This window comes from Mercenaria mercenaria, chromosome 13 (genome assembly GCF_021730395.1).
Source record: "Mercenaria mercenaria strain notata chromosome 13, MADL_Memer_1, whole genome shotgun sequence".
NCBI lineage: Eukaryota > Metazoa > Mollusca > Bivalvia > Venerida > Veneridae > Mercenaria > Mercenaria mercenaria.
The window spans coordinates 37,171,070-37,196,122 of NC_069373.1; the positions used below are offsets into that span (position 1 = coordinate 37,171,070).

Consider the following 25,053-nt stretch of genomic DNA (forward strand, 5'->3'; position numbering starts at 1 on the left):
CAATTATGATGAAAAGGGGACACTTCGTTCCCTTTAGAGTACATTAGAGCTAAAAATACATTAAACCTTTGAACAGCTCCTTTTTATGAACCCCTTGATGGATCTTCATCAGACTTGGTCTGTAGCATAATCATACGGTCCTCTCCCAAATATTTTCAAATGGAGGTGCTTAGTCCATTTTATGGGCTGTTAGATCGTGAAATAGAAAAAAAACACTTCAACAACTGCTTTGCATGAACACCACTGTTACAACATTGTAAGATTCTTTATCATTTTTAGCTCGACAATTCAAAGAATAGGGGAGCTATCCTACTCGCCCCGGCGTCGGCATGAGCGTGAGCGGCGCACAAATGTTAAAGTTTGCCTACCACCCCAAATATTTTCAAAGTCCATTGAGATATTGCTTTGATATTTTGCCTACTTGTTTACCATCATGACCCCAGTCTGAAAAAGGAGGAGGCAACTCTAACAAGCATTTTGACTGAATTATGGCCCCTTTTCGACTTAGAATAAATGTTAAAGTTTGCTATAACCCCAAATATTTTCAAAGTCCATTGAGATATTGCTTTCATATTTTGCATACTTGTTTACCATCATGACCCCAGTCAGTGAAAAGGAGGAGGCAACTCTATCAAGCATTTTGACAGAATTATGGCCCCTTTTCGACTTAGGATAAATGTTAAAGTTTGAGTACCACCCCAAATATTTTCAAAGTCCATTGAGATATTGCTTTGATATTTTGCATACTTGTTTACCATCATGACCCCAGTCTGTAAAAACGAGGAGGCAACTCTATCAAGCATTTTGACTGAATTATGGCCCCTTTTCGACTTAGAATAAATGTTAAAGTTTGCATACCACCCCAAATATTTTCAAAGTCCATTGAGATATTACTTTCATATTTTGCGTACTTGTTTACCATCATGACCCCAGTCTGTAAAAAGGAGGAGGCAACTCTTTCAAGCATTTTGACTGAATTATGGCCCCTTTTCGACTTAGAATAAATGTTAAAGTTTGAGTACCACCCCAAATATTTTCAAAGTCCATTGAGATATTGCTTTCATATTTTACATACTTGTTTACCATCATGACCCCAGTCTGTAAAAAGGAGGAGGAAACTCTATCAAGCATTTTGACTGAATTATGGCCCCATTTCGACTTAGAATATGCTTATTGTAATGTTAAAGTTTTACTCATAGCTTATATTATACTATTAAGCACTGAGAATAGTCGAGCGCACTATCCACTGACAGCTCTTGTTTAGCTCACCCGAGCTCAAAGTGCTCAAGGTGAGCTATTGTTACCGGTCATTGTCCTTGTTAACATTCTAGAGGCCACATTTGTGACCCAATCTTTATGAAACTTGGCCAGAATGTTTGCCCTGATGATCTCTAGATCAAATTCGAAACTGGGTCATTTGGAGTCAAAAACTAGGTCAGAAGGCTAAATCAAAGGAAAATCTTGTTAACACTCAGAGTCCACAGTTTTAAGTTGGAAATTCATGAGAATTGTCTTGACAAACCCTAGGTCAAGTTCAAATCTGGGTCATGAGGGGTCAAAAACTAGGTCACCAGGCCAAATCAAAGGAAAAATTTGTAACCCAATCTTTATGAAACTTAGTCAGAATGTTTGTATAGATGATCTCTAGGTCAAGATTGAAACTGGGTCATTTGGAGTCAATAACTAGGTCAGGAGGCCAGATCAAAGGAAAACCTTGTTAACACTCTAGAGTCCACAGTTTCAAGTTAAACTTTTGAGTTGGAAACTTATGAGAATTTGTCAGAGTGTTTGTCTTGATAACCTCTAGGTCAAGTTCGAATCTAGGTCATGTGGGATCAAAAACTAGGTCACCCGTTCAAATCAAAGGAAAAACTTGTTAACACTCTAGAGTCCACAGTTGTGATCCAATCTTTATGGAACTTAGTCAGAATATTTTTCTTGATGATTTCTAGGCCAAGATTGAAACTGGGTCATGTGGGGTCAAAAACTAGGTCAGTAGGCCAGATCAAAGAAAAATCTTAGTAACACTTTAGAATTCACATTTTTAAGTTGGAAACCCATGAGAATTGGTCAGAATGGTTGTATTGATGACCTCTAGGTCACGTGGGGTCAAAAACTAGGTCACCTAGTCAAATCAAAGGAAAAGCTTTTTAACACTTGAGAGGCCACATTTGTAACCCAATCTTTATGAAACTTAGTCAGAATGTTTGTATAGATGATCTCTAACTTGAAACTAGGTCATGTGGAGTCAAAAACTAGGTCAGTAGGCCAGATCAAAGGAAAATCTTATTAACACTCTGGAGTCCACAGTTTAATTTTGTAACTCATGAGAATCGGTCAGCATGTTTGCCTTGATGACCTCTAGGTCATGTTCGAATCTAGGTCATGTGGGTTCAGAAACTAGGTCACTCAGTCAAATCAAAGGGAAAGCTTGTTAACAATCTAGAGGCCATAATTGTGACCCAGTCCTCATGAAACTTGGTCAGAATGTTTGTCCTGATGATCTTTAGGTCAAGTTTTAAACTTGGTCATGTTAGGTCAAAGACTAGGTCAGTAGGCCAGATCAAAGGAAAATCTTATTGACATTCTGGAGTTCACAGTTTAATTTTGTAACTCATGAGAATCGGTCAGCATGTTTGTCTTGATGACCTCTAGGTCATGTTCGAATCTGGGTCATGTGGGGTCAGAAACTAAGTCACCCAGTCAAATCAAAGGGAAAGCTTGTTAACAATCTAGAGGCCACAGTTGTGATCCAGTGCTCAGGAAACTTGGTCAGAATGTTTGTCCTGATGATCTTTAGGTCAAGTTTTAAACTTGGTCATGTTAGGTCAAAGACTAGGTCAGTAGGCCAGATCAACGCTGATGAGCGATATAGGGCCATCATGGCCCTCTTGTTTCAAATAAGGGCAATTAGCCCCTTGTATGGGGCCACTAGGACTAAAACTTGTAAAACCTTTGAACAGCTTCTCCAGAATCGTGTGATGGATCTTCAAACTTGGTCTGTAGTGTCATTTTAAAAGTTTAGGGTCAGCTAGTGCTAAAACAGAAAACATTTTATCAACTTCTCCTGAACTTGTAGATGGAACTTCACCAAACTTGGTATGTAGCATCATTTTGAAATGCATGAATCTCTTGATGCATCTTCATTTTGGCCTGTAGCATCAATCTAAATCCTCTCCTAATTCTGTTCAGTTGAGGTAACTTGTTCTATTTCATGTCTTTTACACTAAACACAAGTGTTATCATTTAAGATTTAGTGTGTAATACATATATTCAAGGGCAAATAGTTAATTTCAGATGTACCAGCGAATTAGGTCCACTTTGTAGTAGTTCAAGATAAATCCTTTGAACAAACTATTGAAGTTTTAAAGGATTAACAAAGAAGTATAAAATACATTTTTTTTTAAATACATTTTTTTATTTTTATAGCTCTTTGGGATTAATAATCTAAGATGGACCTGCTTATGAGAGACAACACTGTTAATAATGTGAAGGTTTTAGTGCATTTTGCACCTTGAAATCACTTTTTAGTGTACTGTACCTGTGTAATGAGAGTAATTTTCACATTGTAGTGATTGTAACTGCACCAACATGAAAAAAATGTAAACAAAGTTCAGTTTCTAAATTAGGACGTTTTGAGGATTTAAATAGCATTGCCCTTGGATTTTCACATTAGTGATAAGCCAGGATGGCAGACAGATTACAAACAATATTGGGGCACATCGCGAATAGGGATAAAATTTCCTGTGTATCCTTTTTTCTATATTTGTTTTTACTAATTGAAATATTTTGTCAATTTTATTGAGATTTTTTATTTTATTTTATTTTAACAACGTTATTCATAACTTTATCATGACAACTGGCAATTGCTGGAATTTGCTTCAGCAGTATGGCAACCGTTTTACCAGATGATACTGATTTGCTTGAAAATGTGAAGAAACTTTGATTTTCTTGTGCCCTATACCAATTACCACCAACTGCTTAGAACTGTACGTAGAAAGCGGTAGAACATGTAAAGTTGTGGAAATATGAAAAATTCGCTGTTATTCCTGACAACGTTATTTGTTGGGCTACATAAGGCATTCAAGAATTTGAGACAGAGAGTCATGTCAGTGGACTGAGCGACTGATCTCCCAAGTATGTATTAGAAGGTAATGTGAACAATTTCTACTAATGAATTCATATAGGAAGTGTCTAGCCATCTGGTAACTGGACGCCTAGCCTGCGCTCTAGCCATCCGGTTACCAGACAGTTAAAAATCTTCAGGAAATTTTCTAGCCATCCAGTAATAGATTTCCTAATGAATAAGTAATGATACCTACATGCTATTTACTAAAGATATCGATACTTATCTGCAAACTAAATTTTGTGTGAATACATACTAAAGATTTACTTTTAATCATCTCGAATAAATCACTGCATTATTCAGTCAATAAAATGAAAGTTTGCTAAAATCAATAATGGCGAGATTGCTGTGATGTCGCTCATTAAAATCTGTTCATCTGTTGACGGGCAAAACAATGTTTTTATGGAATCAGAATTTTTAAATTTTAACAACTTTTCCCTAGGATTTTCAAAGTTAGGCCATAATAAATTAATAAATAAATTCCTGGATTATCATCTCTGCCCCCCCCCCCCCCCCCAAAGTTTTATGCCACCCTGACCTTTTTTTATTTCTCTCTCAAAAAAAAAAAAAGAACAATGTACAAACTGCGGAAGGGTCCCGTTTATTTGTTTTAATGCTGCCACAAAATAAACATGAGAAAGTGTGTTGCAAATTAAACTCAGGCTCCTCCAGTTGAAGAGCATTGTTATAAAATAACAACTTTCACTATGGTTTTCATAATTATAGTGATTTTTCAATGTGAAATAACTCTCAAACACTGGTTTGTGTGCAATTATTCCGAAGCTAACTCGTTACTGGACCTATACAGTGACCTTATTTCGGGCAGTCTAGATCATAAAGTGCGGAATGATCTTGGCGAAACTAACTGTATACAAGCATTCACTGGTCGATCTAAAGTTGGTTCATCACAAACGCAGGTAGGTCCAGCTACTAAATAAAATGTTCATCGTTGATACACAGGAGCCTGAAATTCTATCTATAATGCTCCAAAATGGCTTAATATAAAAATGACCTCTCCTATATAGGCATACAGACACTAAATAGAAAAATGGTGCGAAAAAAAATGGTAGTCGCATAATGGCGGATACAAATAGTCCTCAGTTTTTTCGCTGTGTAGAGCTATTTTCCTTATTTTCTTTGCATTGTTTTTGGTAAAAACACATGACAGATCTATGCTTGACATGAAGATAGCATTTTGATCATGAAATAACACCATGACAAAATTTTTCATGGAAACTTAGATCATACACCACCAGTATAATTTGGGGACTCATTTTTTAGCTGATTTTGCAGTTTGTATGTTTGACTGAAATTATTTTTCTTGCATCAAACATGACCCCCACTTTTCTTTTGATTTTTAGTTAGCACTGACAATATTCTTCAAGAAAATGTAAGTTACAGAAATTTAAAATGGGTCCTGATGTGTGCTGCGGTCATTTGAAATAGGTCAATTTTATATAGAATAAAGAACAACAACTATTTAGTGTGTTATAACCTATATATATAAAAAAAGAAGCCTGAAATTCTATTTATAATGCTCCAAAATGGCTAAATATAAAAATGACCCCTCCTATATTCTTTTTTTATATATATAGGAGGGGTCATTTTTATATTTAGCTATTTTGGAGCATTATAGATAGAATAGGAGGGGTCATTTTTATATTTGATAAATCCGAACAGAAAATGAGGCTTTTTACCTGTAACTTTTTTATTTCTGCAAATTGAAATCAATGGTCGGTATCAAAATAAAGCTTAACCTTTGCTGAAAACTTTACATAATTTAAATTTATATTTAGTAAGCAAACTCACATGAAGTGAGGGCCTGAAATGGGTATGTAAAAAGGGGACTGTATGAACGTTGACTGATGATAAATTCGAACCCTTTGTCATTTACAAAATTTTCTTGGTATTATTATATTGAAACATTCTCCATAAAGCTGCAACAGTCATTCCTGATCAAATAATTAAAAGTTAACAAATGTCTGGCCTTCATGTTTCGACAGTGAGCATGCGCGAAAAACACCCTCTTCCCCAGTAATTTTGGATAAATATTTTTTATACAAACTTATATTAAAGTCATTTATTTATACAGAATATTTACCAAATTTGTTTTTGTTTACACCAGTTGGTGATGTAAGTGGAAACTATTAGATGGTTGTTCAATTTTATAAATAACCGATTGCAGTCGAATATTTCCAAGGTGTTCGACTTTATCATCTGTCCGGGTTTATCATCAGTACCAGTAACTGGGAAATGTTGCCATAGAAATGATACAGGGAGTTGCCAGAATAGAACTGGTATTTACTTATCACACTAATAGTTCTTGACACTGGTCACTGTATTTTAACAACAAAGGCATAGATAACTTACTCTCGCTGTGTATATACCTTGTCTGTGACTCGACTGCTGTATAATAGAGTCTGTTGAAAGATAGATCAAGTAGCACGAAGACTGAGTCTGTTGTACAGTTTTGGTCAAGAAGACATCACAAAACTGACTGAATGAAAATTTCAGTCCCTCAAAAGGCTTGTTTTAAAGGAATTGTCACTCTTGAAGTGCATATACTACAGTCTACTTTTAAGTGATATTTGGGTTGGATATGTGCCTAAAGATTTAACTAATATTAAAGGGTACTGGGTTCTAAACCAAGTTTATTTAGAAGCGGTTTTTATTAATTATGTCTCTCCACCTCTGGGGGAGACATATTGTTTTTGCCGTCCTTCCATCCGTCCGCCCATACGTCACACTTCATTTCCGAGCTGTAACTGGAGAACCATTTGACCTAGAACCTTCAAACTTCATAGGTTGGTAGGGCTTTTGGAGGAGACGACCCCTATTGTTTTTGGGGTCACTCTGTCAAAGGTCAAGGTCACAGGGGCCTGAACATGGAAAACCATTTCTGATCAATAACTCGAGAACGACATGACCCAGAATGTTGAAACTTCATAGGATGATTGGTCATGTAAAGTAGATGACACCTATTGATTTTGGGGTCACTTTGCTCAAGGTCAAGGTCACAGGGGCCTGAACATGGAAAACCATTTCTGATCAATAACTCGAGAACGACATGACCCAGAATGTTGAAACTTCATAGGATGATTGGTTATGTAAAGTAGATGACACCTATTGATTTTGGGGTCACTTTGCTCAAGGTCAAGGTCACAGGGGCCTGAACATGGAAAACCATTTCCGATCAATAACTTGAGAACGACTTGACCCAGAATGTTGAAACTTCATAGGATGATTGGTCATGCAGAGTAAATGACCCCTATTGATTTTGGGGTCACTCTGTTGAAGGTCAAGGTCACAGGGGCCTGAACATTGAAAACCATTTCCGGTCAGTAACTTGAGAACCACTTGACCCAGAATGTTGAAACTTCATAGGATGATTGGTCATGCAGAGTAAATGACCCCTATCGATTTTGGGGTCACTCTGTTAAAAGTCAAGGTCACAGGGGCCTGAACATCAAAAACCAATTCCAATCAATAACTTGAGAACCTCTCGACCCAGAATGTTGAAACTTAATAGGATGATTGTTCCTGCAGAGTAAAGGACCCCTATTTGTTTTTGGGGTCACTCTGTTAAAGGTCAAGGTTACAGGGGCCTGAACATTGATAACCATTTCTGATCAATAACTTGAGAACCTCTTGACCCAGAATGTTGAAACTTCATAGAATGATTGAACAGAGTAGATGACCCCTATCGATTTTGGGGTCACTCTGTTAAAGGTCAAGGTCACAGGAGCCAGAACATGGAAACAATTTCCGATCAATAACTTGAGAACCACTTGATCCAGAATGTTGAAACTTCATAGGATGATTGAACATGCAGAGTAGATGACCCCTATTGATTTTTGGGTCAGTCTATTAAAGGTCAAGGTCACAGGGGCCTGGTCATGTAAAATTATATCCGGAAAATAACTTGAGAACCACTTGACCTAGAATGTTGAAACTTAATAGGATGATTGGACATGCAGAGTAGATGACCCCTATTTATTTTTAAGTCACTTGATCAAAGGTCAAGGTCACAGGAGCCTGAACAGTGACTTAAGAACCACTAGGCCAAGAGTGTTGAAACTTAGCGGGATGACTGGACATGCCAAGTAGATGATCCCTATTGCAGCCAACCATCAGTGTCTCTTTGACTTTTGCTTCTGACCCCTATTGACTTCTTGCCTATAGGACTTTGCATTGGGGGAGACATGTGCTTTTTTACAAAAGCAATTTCTAGTTTGCTCTTAAAAATCCTACTCCACTGATGTAGCAAAAGATCCTCAAACCATTTCCTTAAAAGCTATGTTGGTATCTGATCAATTTAAGGATTTCAGTGTAAATGTGTACATTTTTACATGAGTTGCTTGCCCCTGATGTCATAAGTTTGAGCCCCAGTGTTATGACTGCTGGACCTCATACACATTAGCACTGTTTTTTTTTTTCTAAATAAGGAGGTGGACAAATAAATACAAATCTGCAAATTATTAAACAGTGTAAACTTAAGATATTATAAAAATTAAATTTCATACATAATTTAGTACTAAAATTATTCTTATTCCTGTTTAGAAAAGAGGAAAATTAGTATTTAAATGCCAAATTCCCTGTTCAAAATTGTTAATATTTCATATGCATGTACTATGATGTAGGCAACTTTATGAATGTATTCATTTAAACGTTTTATTTTTCAGTTTTTTTAAAGTATGTACCGGTAACACATTATTAATTGAAATATAGTTAAAGTTTAGTTCAGTCTTATTATAAAATTTGAAATCCTAGAAAATTTATTTGGACAGCTTGTATAAATTCAGTTAGAAAAGCTTGTTAGGTTTTTTTTTTTGTGATTTTAGTCACGTAAATTGAGGGTACAAAATCTAGATTGTTTATCTATATTTTATTATAGTAATATAAATACTTGATATTTTATAACAAATGAAGATAGGTCATTTTCTAGTATGTGAATAATATTGTGTATATTGCTGACATAATTAAACTAGATAAAAGTTGTTGCTTTATCATATATCATTAGTTTTGAGTCTAATTATAAATATGAAACATTTTTTATCTACTTCGTATGATTTATATGTTAATCATGACCTAAGTTTACATTGTATTTTTGATTTTACTGCTCTTTAGATTTAATTAATTAATTTCAGCTCGACTATTTGAAGAATAGGGGAGCTATCCTACTCGCCCCAGCATGAGCGTGAGTGTCACACAAATGTTAAAGTTTGCGTACCACCCCAAATATTTTCAAAGCCCATTGAGATGTTGCTTTGATATTTTGCATACCGGTACTTGATAACCATCATGACCCCAGTCTGTAAAAAGGAGGAGGCAACTCTATCAAACATTTTGACTGAATTATGGCCCCTTTTCGACTTAGAATATGCTTATTGTAATGTTAAAGTTTTACTCATAGCTTATATTATACTATCAAGCACTGAGAATAGCCAAGCACGCTGTCCACTGACAGCTCTTGTTGATAATCTGGCAAGTACTTTACCATTCACTGAGAGTTCCAGAGACTGCTGAAGTGACATGTACATTGTTTGTTTATAAATAATATATTCAAATTGTATAGATATGTACAACAAACATTTTCATAGCTCTTCACGTTTCTTCTCATGTCTTAGCTCTTCACCTTTCTTCTCATGTCTTTTCATGTAAATATGTATTGTTTCATAACAACTTTAGCTAACTTTAAAAATATAGTTTAAGTATTAACTATACAAAATGGAAATACTTCAATTCAGATTTTTAACTTGGAATCTTCACATTTTTTTTTTATAAAGACAGGCCTAATTATAGTGACTTGACTGTCTGTTGTGTGGTATTTCATCTGTCTGTCTGTCCAAAACAGTATGTGTATGAGCTATAACTTTTAAACTACATGTATATAAGGGATTCTGATGAAACTTGACACAAATGATAAGTATAGTAAGTGTCATAAAAAAGTTATGTCTTTTCCTTGAAGTTCAAGGTTACAGGAAAGGGCTCTCTTGGGACTTGGTCACTTTGAAATAACATTACTTATTTAAGTAAATGATATAATCTAGAAATGATTAGTGTTGATTTTATCAGTCATGAAACTGTGTACTTCCTTTGGGCACCAAATATAGAAATTTGAAAAAAATAATGAAAAAGAGTTTCCTTAACTATGAACCAAGCAAAGAGAACCAGTGAGTGGATATGCCTCACCATACAGATACACCTTGGAAAGGGCCAAAACAAAACTTACTGATGAACAGAGGAAGTTCTATGAAGACAATGGCTACCTAGTTATAAGGAACCTGGTTGCAAAATCAGACTTAGAAAAATACAGGTATGGTGGTGATTGTGGTCTTATTATTAATTGTAGAGAAACAGGAAAATGCAAAAGTAGTTGAGCCGTGCCATGAGAAAACCAACATAGTGGCTTTGCGACCAGCATGGATCCAGACCAGCCTGTGCATCCGCGCAGTCTGGTCAGAATCCATGCTGTTCGCTAACAGTTTCTCTAATTGCAATAGGCTATGAAAGTGAACAGCATGGATCCTGACCTGACTGCGCATATGCGCAGGCTGGTCAGGATCCATGCTGTTCACAAAGCAACTATGTTGGTTTTCTCATGGCCCGGCTCAGTTAGTTTTGGTGACATAAAAGTACACATGAAATACATTAAAAGATTGATGTGGTCTGTCATAGAAAATTTGTGGTACTTATGATTTACTGTTGTCTGACATAGCAAAGAACAGGCATTTATATAAACCCTTGTTTTCTCATTTATAATGAACTAAACAGGGGTTTTTCTTGCTTATTAGGGAACATAGCCTATACCTCCAAAATTGGGAAATTTGACGCTTAGATGTTCCAAATTGGGAAATATTTACTTTAGTCCCATAGAATGTAGTAAGGATGTGTTTAAGCACTTTCTAATACACTTGTTTCACATTGTACAACCTCTTTAACATACTTCCATTACAAACTTGTCCATAAATTGGTCAATGTTTGTGCAATTTTGATGAATTTTTTTTTCAGAATGTAGATTGGGAATTTTTGCACTCATTTTGGGAAAAATACATACTTTTTGGCATTGGGAATATAGCCGAATAACGGCAATTTTATGCGGCTATAAAAACGGCCTAAAAAAACCCTGCTAAATATATATCATATTACATAATTTATATCATGAAGTTGTTTTTCTAGTATTTGTTCAATAGTCTAATCATGTACAGATGTTTTAGATTAAATTTTCTTGAGTTTTCAGTTGCCGTGTTACGAAATGTCTTGGCTGATTAATAAAGCTTTATATTACATGCATATGTATTTGTGAATTTAGGAAGAGATTTGAACAGATCTGTCGCAAGGAAGTTGAGGTTCCTGGAATGACCATAATGAGGGATGTCGCCATTGCTAAGTCAGAATTTGTACCTGACCAGAAAGCTGTGACGAAGATTCAGGCATGGCATACAGATGACGTGCTTTGGGAATACTGTTGCCTTCCACAGGTAATACAGTCAGGGGCTATATATATATATATATATGAAATGTACATGAATATGAGAAAGGGTCTACACATGACATTCGATTTGAAGATTGACTTATTGTGATTTTTCCGTTCTTTCTGATAGTGATTATGACTTGTGTTTTTCCTCCTGACAGGCCCTAGCTGTCACTATTTCCTCAAAACTGAATAAAAAACCAAAACACTGGGGTACAAAATCTAGAATGCTTCTAGAATCAATATTTATGGAATAATAGTAATACAGTATAAATACTTGATATTTTATAACATTTTCTAGGATGTGGATGATATTTTGTTTAATGATTGCTTTATTTATCCAGTTAAAAGTTATAGTCAAAGAAATTTCAGCTTTTTTGTTACACTGGAAGTCATGACTTAATATATTGAAGCTTTCATCAGAACCTAGGATAAAATATGAAATTAGGAAATCTTTACTTTATCATTAGTGATAGATTTCCTACATTAGGCAGTTGTTTCTGAATTTATTCCATCTGGGTTTATTTGATACAAGGCTTAGTCAATCAGTGTTATTAGTATAAACTTGGAGAACGTAACCATAAGTCTTTTAACCAATTACTGTTGTATTAAATAGGTATTGTCGAATAGAAGTTAAAAATATAAATGAATATATCCATTTACATGAACAATTTCATATATCCCTTTACACAAACAATTTCAGATAGCAGATTACGTTGAATGTTTTCTGGGTCCAGACATCCTTGCCATGCACACAATGTTGATCAACAAACCCCCAGATCCGGGCAAGCTTTCATCCCGCCATCCCATGCACCAGGACCTTTATTACTTCAGCTTCAGACCAGTAGACAGGATTGTCTGTGCATGGACAGCCATGGAAAAAATAAACAGAGATAATGGCTGCCTTGTGGTCTTGCCAGGAACACATAAAGGGAAGCTACTCCAGCATGATTACCCAGAATGGGAGGTAATCACTTGCATAAATGATGATTATGTACATGTTACATTTTAAACGTTTGGACACAGTACATATAATTGATTATTTGCTGTTACAAATGATACAGATTGACAAAATCTTGACTTTGGATAAAAGTTATGATCAGATGAAAAAAATATGCTACTTTTTCATTTCAGTTAAACTGGAAACAGTTTATTTTTGGTATAAAATTTAGAAAAATATACATTTCTTAAAATGAATTATGTTTGTTATGTTAGACTTCCCTTAGTTTCTTGAATCTGTCATGTCTTGCGACATACTTTTTTCTATAAGTGTTTTGTGACTATAGGGTGGTGTCAACAAGATGTACCATGGAGTACGTGATTACAAACCTGACCAGCCCAGAGTTCACCTTGAAATGGAAGCAGGAGATACAGTGTTCTTTCATCCTCTCTTGATACATGGTTCTGGTGCCAACAGAACTAAGGGATTCAGAAAGGTAAGTACATTATTAAGTATATGTTTATACATCCTGTCTTCATACATGGTTCTGGTGTCAACAGAACTAAAGGATTCAGAAAGGTAAGTACATTATTAAGTATATGTTTATACATCCTGTCTTCATACATGGTTCTGGTGCCAACAGAACTAAAGGATTCAGAAAGGTCAGTACATTATTAAGTATATGTTTATACATCCTGTCTTCATACATGGTTCTGGTGCCAACAGAACTAAAGGATTCAGAAAGGTAAGTACATTATTAAGTATATGTTTATACATCCTGTCTTCATACATGGTTCTGGTGCCAACAGAACTAAAGGATTCAGAAAGGTAAGTACATTATAAAGTATATGTTTATTCATCCTGTCTTCATACATGGTTCTGGTGTCAACAGAACTAAAGGATTGAGAAAGGTAAGTACATCATAAAGTATATGTTTATACATCCTGTCTTCATACATGGTTCTGGTGTCAACAGAACTAAAGGATTCAGAAAGGTAAGTACATCATAAAGTATATGTTTATACATCCTGTCTTCATACATGGTTCTGGTGCCAACAGAACTAAAGGATTCAGAAAGGTAAGTACATTATTAAGTATATGTTTATACATCCTGTCTTCATACATGGTTCTGGTGCCAACAGAACTAAAGGATTCAGAAAGGTAAGTACATTATTAAGTATATGTTTATACATCCTGTCTTCATACATGGTTCTGGTGCCAACAGAACTAAAGGATATTTATTTTATTTATTTTATTTTGTTGGGTTTAACGTCGCACCGACACAATTTTAGGTCATATGGCGACTTTCCAGCTTTAATGGTGGAGGAAGACCCCAGGTGCCCCTCCGTGCACTATTTCATCACGAGCGGGCACCTGGGTAGAACCACCGACCTTCCGTAAGCCAGCTGGATGGCTTCCTCACGTGAAGAATTCTACGCCCCAAATGAGGTTTCGAACCCACATCGATGAGGGGCAAATGGTTTGAAGTCAACGACTCTAACCACTCGGCCACGGAGGCCCCCAGAACTAAAGGATTCAGAAAGGTAAGTACATTATTAAGTATATGTTTATACATCCTGTCTTCATACATTGTTTTGGTGCCAACAGAACTAAAGGATTCAGAAAGATAAGTACATTATTAAGTATATGTTTATACATCCTGTCTTCATACATGGTTCTGGTGTCAACAGAACTAAAGGATTCAGAAAGGTAAGTACATCATAAGGTATATGTTTATACATCCTGTCTCCATACATGGTTCTGGTGCCAACAGAACTAAAGGATTGAGAAAGGTAAGTACATTATAAGGTATATGTTAATACATCCTGTCTTCATACATGGTTCTGGTGTCAACAGAACTAAAGGATTCAGAAAGGTAAGTACATCATAAAGTATATGTTTATACATCCTGTCTCCATACATGGTTCTGGTGCCAACAGAACTAAAGGATTGAGAAAAGTAAGTACATCATAAAGTATATGTATTCATCCTGTCTTCATACATTGTTTTGGTGCCAACAGAACTAAGGGATTGAGAAAGGTAAGTACATTATAAAGTATATGTTAATACATCCTGTCTTCATACATGGTTCTGGTGTCAACAGAACTAAAGGATTCAGAAAGGTAAGTACATCATAAAGTATATGTTTATACATCCTGTCTTCATACATGGTTCTGGTGCCAACAGAACTAAGGGATTCAGAAAGGTAAGTACATCATAAAGTATATGTTTATACATCCTGTCTTCATACATGGTTCTGGTGCCAACAGAACTAAGGGATTGAGAAAGGTAAGTACATTATTAAGTATATGTTTATACATCCTGTCTTCATACATGGTTCTGGTGCCAACAGAACTAAAGGATTCAGAAAGGTAAGTACATCATAAAGTATATGTTTATACATCCTGTCTTCATACATGGTTCTGGTGCCAACAGAACGAAAGGATTGAGAAAGGTAAGTACATCATAAAGTATATGTATTCATCCTGTCTTCATACATTGTTTTGGTGCCAACAGTACTAAGGGATTGAGAAAGGTACGTACATTATAAAGTATATGTTAATACATCCTGTCTTCATACATGGTTCTGGTGCCAACAGAACTAAGGGATTCAGAAAGGTAAGTACATCATAAAATATATGTTTATACATTCTGTCTTCGTACATGGTTCCGGTGCCAACAGAACTAAGGGATTGAGAAAGGTAAGTACATTATAAAGTATATGTTTATACATCCTGTCTTCATACATGGTTCTGGTGCCAACAGAACGAAAGGATTCAGAAAGGTAAGTACATCATAAAATATATGTTTATACATCCTGTCTTCATACATGGTTCTGGTGTCAACAGAACTAAAGGATTCAGAAAGGTAAGTACATTATTAAGTATATGTTTATACATCCTGTCTTCATACATGGTTCTGGTGCCAACAGAACTAAAGGATTCAGAAAGGTAAGTACATAATTAAGTATATGTTTATACATCCTGTCTTCATACATGGTTCTGGTGCCAACAGAACTAAAGGATTGAGAAAGGTAAGTACATCATAAAGTATATGGTTGTTCATCCTGTCTTCATACATGGTTCTGGTGCCAACAGAACTAAAGGATTCAGAAAGGTAAGTACATCATAAAGTATATGTTTATACATCTTGTCTTCATACATGGTTCTGGTGTCAACAGAACTAAAGGATTCAGAAAGGTAAGTACATCATAAAGTATATGTTTATACATCCTGTCTTCATACATGGTTCTGGTGTCAACAGAACTAATGGATTCAGAAAGGTAAGTACATCATAAAGTATATGTTTATACATCCTGTCTTCATACATGGTTCTGGTGCCAACAGAACTAAAGGATTCAGAAAGGTAAGTACATTATTAAGTATATGTTTATACATCCTGTCTTCATACATGGTTCTGGTGTCAACAGAACTAAAGGATTCAGAAAGGTAAGTTCATCATTAAGTATATGTTTATACATCCTGTCTTCATACATGGTTCTGGTGCCAACAGAACTAATGGATTCAGAAAGGTAAGTACATCATAAAGTATATGTTTATACATCCTGCCTTCATACGTGGTTCTGGTGCCAACAGAACTAAAGGATTCAGAAAGGTAAGTACATCATAAAGTATATGTTTATACATCCTGTCTTCATACATGGTTCTGGTGCCAACAGAACGAAAGGATTGAGAAAGGTCAGTACATCATAAAGTATATGTTTATACATCCTGTCTTCATACATGGTTCTGGTGTCAACAGAACTAAAGGATTCAGAAAGGTAAGTACATCATTAAGTATATGTTTATACATCCTGTCTTCATACATGGTTCTGGTGTCAACAGAACTTAAGGATTCAGAAAGGTAAGTACATCAGAAAGTATATGTTTATACATCCTGTCTTCATACATGGTTCTGGTGCCAACAGAACGAAAGGATTGAGAAAGGTCAGTACATCATAAAGTATATGTTTATACATCCTGTCTTCATACATGGTTCTGGTGCCAACAGAACTAAAGGATTCAGAAAGGTAAGTACATCATAAAGTATATGTTTATACATCCTGTCTTCATACATGGTTCTGGTGCCAACAGAACGAAAGGATTGAGAAAGGTCAGTACATCATAAAGTATATGTTTATACATCCTGTCTTCATACATGGTTCTGGTGCCAACAGAACGAAAGGATTCAGAAAGGTAAGTACATCATAAAATATATGTTTATACATCCTGTCTTCATACATGGTTCTGGTGTCAACAGAACTAAAGGATTCAGAAAGGTAAGTACATCATAAAGTATATGTTTATACATCCTGTCTCCATACATGGTGCTAGTACCAACAGAAGGAAGGGATCCAGAAAGGTGTGGGTAAAATTTGGAAGCAGGAGGTAACCTGTTCTTCTATCTTCTCCTTATTATGTGGTATTGGTGCTAAGTGAAAAAAAAGATTTGGAAAGGTAGATAATATTTAGAAGTAAAAAATACTCTCTTCTTCCATCCTGTCATCATACATGGTGCTAATCAAAGGAGTTTAGGAAGGTACATTTGTAGGTAAAATATGGAAGTAGGAGGCACAGTATGTTTTCTTCCTACCTCTCCTCTTGACTTGGCCTGAAACATTCTTGAATGGAACTTTCTCAGATTTGAGCTCCTTTCAGAGCTGAAATGTTTTTTAAAAAGAGAAAGAAAAAACTGCAAGCAACATTTAAATGACTCTTTAACATATACATGATAATTTTATGTTTACATAGATACTATGTAGTAATTATTTGTATTTTCAGGTATGAATTTGAGTTTAATATATCTTATTATAATAAATCTGTAACTCAGTTTGAATGCATATGAATATAGATTTAATTATTATGTCTCCCCCTAACTGGGGGAGACATATTGTTTTTTCCCCCCGTCCGTCCGTCGTCCTTCCGTACGTCACACTTCATTTCTGATCAATAACTGGAGAACCATTTGACCTAGAACCTTCAAACTTCATAAGATGGTAGGGCTACTGGAGTAGACGACCCCTATTGTTTTTTAGGTCACTCCACTAAAGGTCAAGGTCACAGGGGCCTGAACATGGAAAACTGTTTCCGGTCAGTAACTTGAGAATCGTCTGACACAGAATGTTGAAACTTCATAGGATGATTGGTCATGCAGAGGAGATGACCCCTTTTGATTTTGGGGTCACTCCGTTAAAGGTCAAGGTCACAGGAGCCTGAACATAGAAAACTATTTCCGGTCAGTAACTTGAGAACCACTTGACCCAGAATGTTGATACTTCATATGTTGATTGGACATGCACAGTAGATGACCCCTATTGATTTTTGGGTCACTCTAGTAAATGTCAAGGTCACAGCAGATAGAAAATGGCAATTTATTTCCGGTTTAGAACCTTCAAACTTCATAGGGAGATAGGAATTACAGAGTAGCTGACCTCTATTGTTTTTGGGGGTCACTCCGTCAAAGGTCAAGGTCACAGGGTGCTGAATATAGAAACCTCTTTCCAATCAATAACTTGAGAATCACTGGACCCAGAATGTTGAAACTTAATAGGATAATTGGACATGTAGAGTAGATGACCACTAATGATTTTGGGTTTACTTGATCAAAGGTCAAGGTTGCAGGGGCCCGAACTTGGAGAACTGTATCCAATTCATAACTTGAGAACCACTAGGCCCAGAATGTTGAAACTTAGTGGGATGATTGGACATGCCAAGTAGGTGATCCCTATTGCAGCCAACCATCAGTCTCTTTGACTTTCGCTCTTGTCCCCTATTGACTTCTTGCATATACGACTATGCATTGGGGGAGACATACGCTTTTTTACAAAAGCATCTTCTAGTTTGCTATATTTTTTTGATTTAATATAATAATAATAATAATAATAATATCATTTTTTCTTGAAGGCAATATCCTGCCACTACAGTACTGGACAATGTCACTTCGTGGACTTAAAAGATACAGTTCAACAGAAGATTGAAGATGAGGTGCTAGAAGTGGCAGAGAGAAATACAGGCATTCCAAAGAGCGAGATCAAATATGAGGTAAAGCTTTTACTACTGAATATGGAAAGAAATGCAATGGCCATTGTTGATATTTCAGACATATTGGAACCTCTCTAAACCAGAAAACCTGGGGACAAAAAAAAGAAATATTCAGTTTTAGGGGATTTCTATTTTGAATGGAATATAAGAATCTTTCACTGGTTGCAGGTAAAGATGGAAATATCCGGCACAAGGGTAACTGTTTAGGTGGTAACGAGGCTCCTGCCTCCTGCCTGGGTGTAAAATGAGTTTTTCTAGCACCGGAAAAGCACGGGAAAATCCTGTCCAGCATGCAAGAAAAAATTCTTTTGCACCATGATAAATAGTTTTGGGAGAATTTCATTTTTTCAGGGATACTGGTTTACAGGGTCTCTACTGTACTGGAAACTTTTAGTAATGAATGTTTCATTGAAAGAAATTTTACTGAGATTTTAATCATGTCTGCTATATATTTTCTACACAGACTAGCAAGTACACTGCAGCAGTTAAAGCTATCAGTACACTGTAAAGATTATGAACTTCATAAAAAAGTGGAGGAGAAAATATGTACATTGTATCATGTTGATCGGCAGAGCATTGGACCAGTATTCTTAGATCCAGGGTTTGAGTTCTTGTCTAGCTGTATGTTTTCTCCACCTTATGACATATACAGTTATTTCTATAAAATAAAAGATATTCGTTTTTATACATTTTCAGGACATCTGGAAGTTCCGATCCAAAATTGTAAGAGGAAAGGCATCTTTTATGGAGGATTAAAGAAGTCAGTTGCTAGGTGAAATTGATATGACCTTGACACTTGAAACAGACTGGACTGTAATTATTGTGATTCCAATCAACATGAATCAATAACAGTTTCAGAACAAATTTTGTGAACCATTCTGTATATTGATTTTTCAGTATTAACACAAGTCTAGGGACTGTAGAGAAAATGTGTGATTCAGTCAATATTTAGTCTTTTACATTCTTTAGATATTTTACATATACAAAATGTAGTCAAAAGTAAAAGCGGTATTTTGTGTGTTGCTTATTTTTTTTTATCAAGTATTTCTGTTTAGTCACAAGATTTAAATATATATACAGGTATATAATATATTTATGTATTGAATTGGGTTAAATCCATTTGATTAAACACATGTCAATGAAAATCAAGGTGCAGTCAAATATTTATGACTTTTTTGTACTCTAGTCTCCGAGGACTTTGCACTGGCAAAACTATGTCTAAGCTAATTTTGATGTGAATGAGTGACAGAAAAAATGGACGAAGTTGCTGCATTGTGGTACATTTTTAAAAATCCAGATTGTCCACCAAAATTTTGAAAGAAAAGCTCTGATTAGTGGTACCACTCTTATTGCTAGATTTCCAATAAATGTGTTGATTTTAATCCTGACTTACATTAGAACAGTAGAAAACATTTTTCAACAAAGTTGTTTTCTGTCTTTGTTTTTTTTTGGACACATATTGAAAATATTGAAAAAGAGTATTGTACTGTTATTGTTCTTGTTGGTAATAAAGATTAGATGATTATAAATCAGTTTCCTTTCTGTTATCATTTGATCTGAATGATAAAATCAGCTGTGTTTTTGTTATCTCACTTGAACTTTGTTCAGGGTGAGCTATTAATATTGTTGGATGGTCTGGCATCCATCGTTCTACATTCTTCATCCATTGTCCTCCATATCAACACTTTTCTTAAACGTCTTCACTGAGATTACTAGTCAGAACACCAAACTTGTATTATAATTGTTTGGTCCTATTTTACAAATGGTCCTTTGTCAAATTTGTTTTCGGTGTTTTCAGAGTTAAAACTAAAAAAAAAAAATGTTTAAACAAAATTTTATGTCTTCTTACAAACCGCTTGATGGATCTTCACAAACTCCTTTTTAGCATCCTTGTATGGACCTATCGCAGATTTGTTCAAATGGTTGTACTTGGTCTCTAAGGGGTCACCAGAGCTAAAAGTAGAAAAATCTTTCAGGAATCACTTGATGGATCTTCACCAAACTTGTTCTACAGTATCTTTGTATGGACCTCTTTATCTTGTTTAAATGGTTCTGCTAGACTCAATCTAGGGGCTACCACAGCTTAATATAGAGAAACAACTTCTTCTCATGAGCTGCTTGAAAGGTCTTTGCTAAACATGGCCTTTTAGCAGCCTTTTATGGACTTATTTCAATCTTATTCAAATGTTATTTGCTTGAGGTAGGGATCATCAGAGCTAAAAACAGAAAATTCCTTATAAATAACCTGCTTGATAGATCTTCACAAGTCTTGATCTAAGACACACTTTGTTGAACCACTTTCAAAGTTTCAAAATGGTTAATTATTTTGGAGCTGTCACTGCAAAAATTAAAAAAAAAACTTTAATTTTTTTATGAACTTTTAATATATGTTCAGATAATATATTGTCAGAAGTAAAGTCAGAAGGTCAAAGTCCTCTTCAGGTGAGAAACTTAGGCCTTTTGGACCTCTTGTTACCATTACAGTGTCAGTCTTGTGCCATTACAGTGTCAGTCTTGTGTGAAAGAGGCAGATTCATAAAGAAGCCCAGATTCAGAAACTGTAATGACTGTAAATAACTAGTTCTATAAATACAATTTCAGTATGTTTATTTGATATACCTCTATGATCATCATGTGTATGAAGTTTCACTGAAATCCTTTTAAAACTGAGGCAGTAGTTTGTGCCAAAAACTCCCTTGCACCAATAATACAGTATACATAACTTGTCTTTGTCCAATGGCCAATGCCTCAACTGATGTTTGTATTAATTAGATATGTTAACAAATTCTTTTTATTATACATGTACTGTTACTGATTGTTGATAATGAAGATTAAATTATTAAAACTCAATTTTATTACTGTTATAATTGTTTTTATCTAAATGGCAGTATCTGTTTGTGTTTTTGTAATCAATGGTATCTGATAATGGTGGGTTGATCGAAATGTTTGTGATAATGGTAATTCAGAAATTGAAAATGTGACAACTGATTTTATGTTATGTAAAGACAATTTTCATACATTATTTTTGATAAAATCAGTACTTTTTAGCTCGACTATTCATAGAATAGTAGAACTATTGGACTCGCCCATGCGTCGGCGTCGGCGTCCGCGTCCGCGTCGGCGTCCGCGTCCCGATTTGGTTAAGTTTTTGTATGTAAGCTGGTATCTCAGCAACCACTTGTGGGAATGGATTGAAACTTCACACACTTATTCACTGTGATAAACTGACTTACATTGCACAGGTTCCATAACTCTATTTTGCTTTTTTACAAAATTATGCCCCTTTTTTGACTTAGAAATTTTTGGTTAAGGTTTTGTATGTAAGCTGGTATCTCAGTAACCACTTGTGGGAATGGATTGAAACTTCACATACTTATTCACTGTGATAAACTGTCTTACATTGCACAGGTTCCATAACTCTATTTTGCTTTTTTACAAAATTATGCCCCTTTTTCGACTTAGAATTTTTTGGTTAAGGTTTTGTATGTAAGCTGGTATCTCAGTACTCACTAATTGGAATGGATTGAAACTTCACACACTTGTTCACTGTCATGATCTGACATACACAAAGCAGGTTCCATAACTCTATTTTGCTTTTTTACAAAATTATGCCCCTTTTTTGACTTAGAAATTTTTGGTTAAGGTTTTGTATGTAAGCTGGTATCTCAGTAACCACTTGTGGGAATGGATTGAAACTTCACACACTTATTCACTGTGATAAACTGTCTTACATTGCACAGGTTCCATAACTCTATTTTGCTTTTTTACAAAATTATGCCCCTTTTTCGACTTAGAAATTTTTGGTTAAGGTTTTGTATGTAAGCTGGTATCTCAGTACTCACTAATTGGAATGGATTGAAACTTCACACACTTGTTCACTGTCATGATCTGACATACACAAAGCAGGTTCCATAACTCTATTTTGCTTTTTTACAAAATTATGCCCCTTTTTCGACTTAGAATTTTTTGGTTAAGGTTTTGTATGTAGCTGGTATCTCAGTATCCACTAACGGGAAAGGATTGAAACTTCACACACTTGTTCACTGTCATGATATGACATGCAGTGCAAAGGGTCAATAACTCATCTTTGCAATTTACAAAAGTATGCCCCTTTTTAAACTTAGGAGTTTTGGGTTAAATTCTTATATGTAAGCTGGTATCTCAGTACCCACTAATGGGAATGGATTGAAACTTCACACACTTGTCCACTGTCATGAGCTGATAAGCACTATGCAGGTTCCATAACCCTATTTTACTTTTTTACTAAATTATGCCCCTTTTTCGACTTTCTTATTCATTCAAGCGACAAGGCTGTTAAATAGTCGAGCGTTGCTGTCCTCCGACAGCTCTTGTTTTACAACATATTTGCAATACTTCTCACTAATCATTTTAATTTTGCTGCTCAAGAGCATTGTCTTTACTCAACACTTTGACTTTTGGCGCTTTTGGATCATGGGGCTCATTTGATGTTAAAAAGAAGCCACTGCTAAAGGGACTGAGGGATATTGCATGTTTCATTACCTCCCTTGAACAGACTTGATCGTAGAGAGAGTCTGTTATTTTTATGCTAGGTTGCATTGTATGCTTCCAAAGTATGTTTATGTAAGAAGTCCATATAAGGGTCATATTATATATTCTGTAAGCAAATATCTGATTGTTTGAAAGAACAGCCAGGCTGTAAAATAAATACCATATATCTACTGTGAAATCATTTAAAATAAGCTGGCATGAAATTTCGCGCAAACATGAAAAAGGACTGTTTCACGCGGGCTTTAATTCGCGCATTTTCAATTTATAAATGAAAAAATAAAATTGAAAAATAATAGCGTGGTCTTAAATTCGCGCATCGGTCCTAGCGCGAAATACGCGAAAATGCATCCTACACGAATAAAAATGATTTCACAGTATACTGTTTGGGATAGACAAAAAACACACCCAAGTTTAGATACTCAATAGTGCAACTGGATTTATGTTCTCACTGAAGGAAGAGGAATGCAAGTATGATGTGATCCTAGGTCTTTAACGTACATGCTGATGTACGAGTACGACAGAAGTTCTTTTGGTGGATGTCAAGTAGAATCAAATGCAAAAATTATATATCCCAGTTGTTTTTGTGTTTTTTTCAGGTTAAAAGAAAGTGGTTCTACCTCAGCAAAGTCAGACCCTTTAATGGGTATAAAAGCTTCTGAAACATCATTAAGGAAATCTTGGCTTTATTTAGCCAACTTCCATGTAGAAGAAGATAAATTGACTTTTATCAAATTCTTTACATAGTCAGTAGTCTGGTAGAAAAAAACATAGTGTACATTGGATAGTCTTGTTAGGATACAGCATGTGGACATGCTGGCAAATATACAAAAGCACATACAGTCAAACTATTCTGTATAGATTATGATTGGGTAAAGTAAAGATAAGTCTTTATTCATAGGATATCTTATATACACTGTCAGTACCATTCAGTATAAAAACCCTGCCAATGTCTTTCTCTATTCACAGGTTGCCTTCACACTTTCAAATTGCTAAAAGTGTATGGATAGCTATTTTTCTACCTCAAGTGTACTGTGACCATGACCTTTGTCCTAATGACCCCAACTACTGACCACAGGCAATCAAGGGATCTTTTAAAGATTGACAGCCGAAGGTTCAAACATTCTCAAGTTATTGACCTGACATTTGTCTGCATTCTCGTAGACAATGTGTCTGTGACAGTATCGGGAATCATCTTATTAAGTCTGATAGCCATAGGCCCATTGTTCACAAATTATAGATCAAAATTACTTTTAGTCTTAAGGTAACTATAGCCATTACCTTTGACCTTCTGAAACCCAAATTAAACAGGATACTATACTGATGATAAGCAACATCCTGTAAAGTTTGACTGGAATATGCTCGACTGTCCAATTATAAAGATTATTGCCAAGCAATGGAAGTCCTCTATCTGACAGAGGCATAATAATATAACTTTGGAAGAATAAACCCATTTTCATGGTTTCCCATATAAAGTTTTCATATCATTACTGCATCATTTAAATTTGTATATCATTAAGCATAAAATTTCTAAAAGAAGAGGGCCATGTTGGCCCAAAGTCTTTCACCTGACTTTGACTATTTGACCATGAATATTATGTATAACACAATGAATCATGAATGGTTACACCTGTTAGTATAAAAAACACAGAACAGGTCAAGTGCCCTCATTCGAACAAATTTCAGGGAAGACCTTACAAGGATACTATGAAGCAAGCATTCACGGAAGATAATTATTGCTAATTTTAGCTCTTGTGCCCCTTTTAAGGGGTCAAGTGCCCCCATTTGCAGAAATATAACAGAGGACTTTATTAGAATCCCACAGGCTAAGATTAATGAAAATCCATGGCACTTTCTCAGAAGTTGTTTAAAAGTACTTCTATCTTTAGCTCTGGCAGTCCGTAAAAGGAGTCAAGTGCCCATGTTTGAACAAATTTGAGAGACAA

General features: G+C 35.4%; 1 protein-coding gene across 1 annotated transcript; it reads left to right on the plus strand.

Moving 5' to 3' along the window:
• The first annotated feature begins 3,571 nt into the window (after positions 1 to 3,571).
• Positions 3,572 to 20,112, plus strand: LOC123528791 (phytanoyl-CoA dioxygenase, peroxisomal-like). Its single transcript, XM_053521573.1, has 7 exons — positions 3,572 to 3,748; positions 10,288 to 10,442; positions 11,439 to 11,607; positions 12,304 to 12,567; positions 12,887 to 13,036; positions 18,443 to 18,580; positions 19,277 to 20,112. Exons 1-7 carry the CDS (start codon positions 3,689 to 3,691, stop codon positions 19,334 to 19,336), a joined length of 996 nt encoding a protein of 331 aa, XP_053377548.1. The 5' UTR covers positions 3,572 to 3,688; the 3' UTR covers positions 19,337 to 20,112.
• The last annotated feature ends 4,941 nt before the right edge of the window (positions 20,113 to 25,053 follow it).

What these genes read in the sequence shown, in the direction of transcription:
- LOC123528791 (XM_053521573.1), top strand. Translation starts at nt 3,689, where the DNA reads ATGGCAGACAGATTACAAACAATATTGGGGCACATCGCGAATAGGGAT. An exon ending in TCAGACTTAGAAAAATACAG is followed by an intron (nt 10,443 to 11,438) that starts GTATGGTGGTGA and finishes TTGTGAATTTAG; the next exon opens with GAAGAGATTTGAACAGATCT. An exon ending in AGAGCGAGATCAAATATGAG is followed by an intron (nt 18,581 to 19,276) that starts GTAAAGCTTTTA and finishes ATACATTTTCAG; the next exon opens with GACATCTGGAAGTTCCGATC.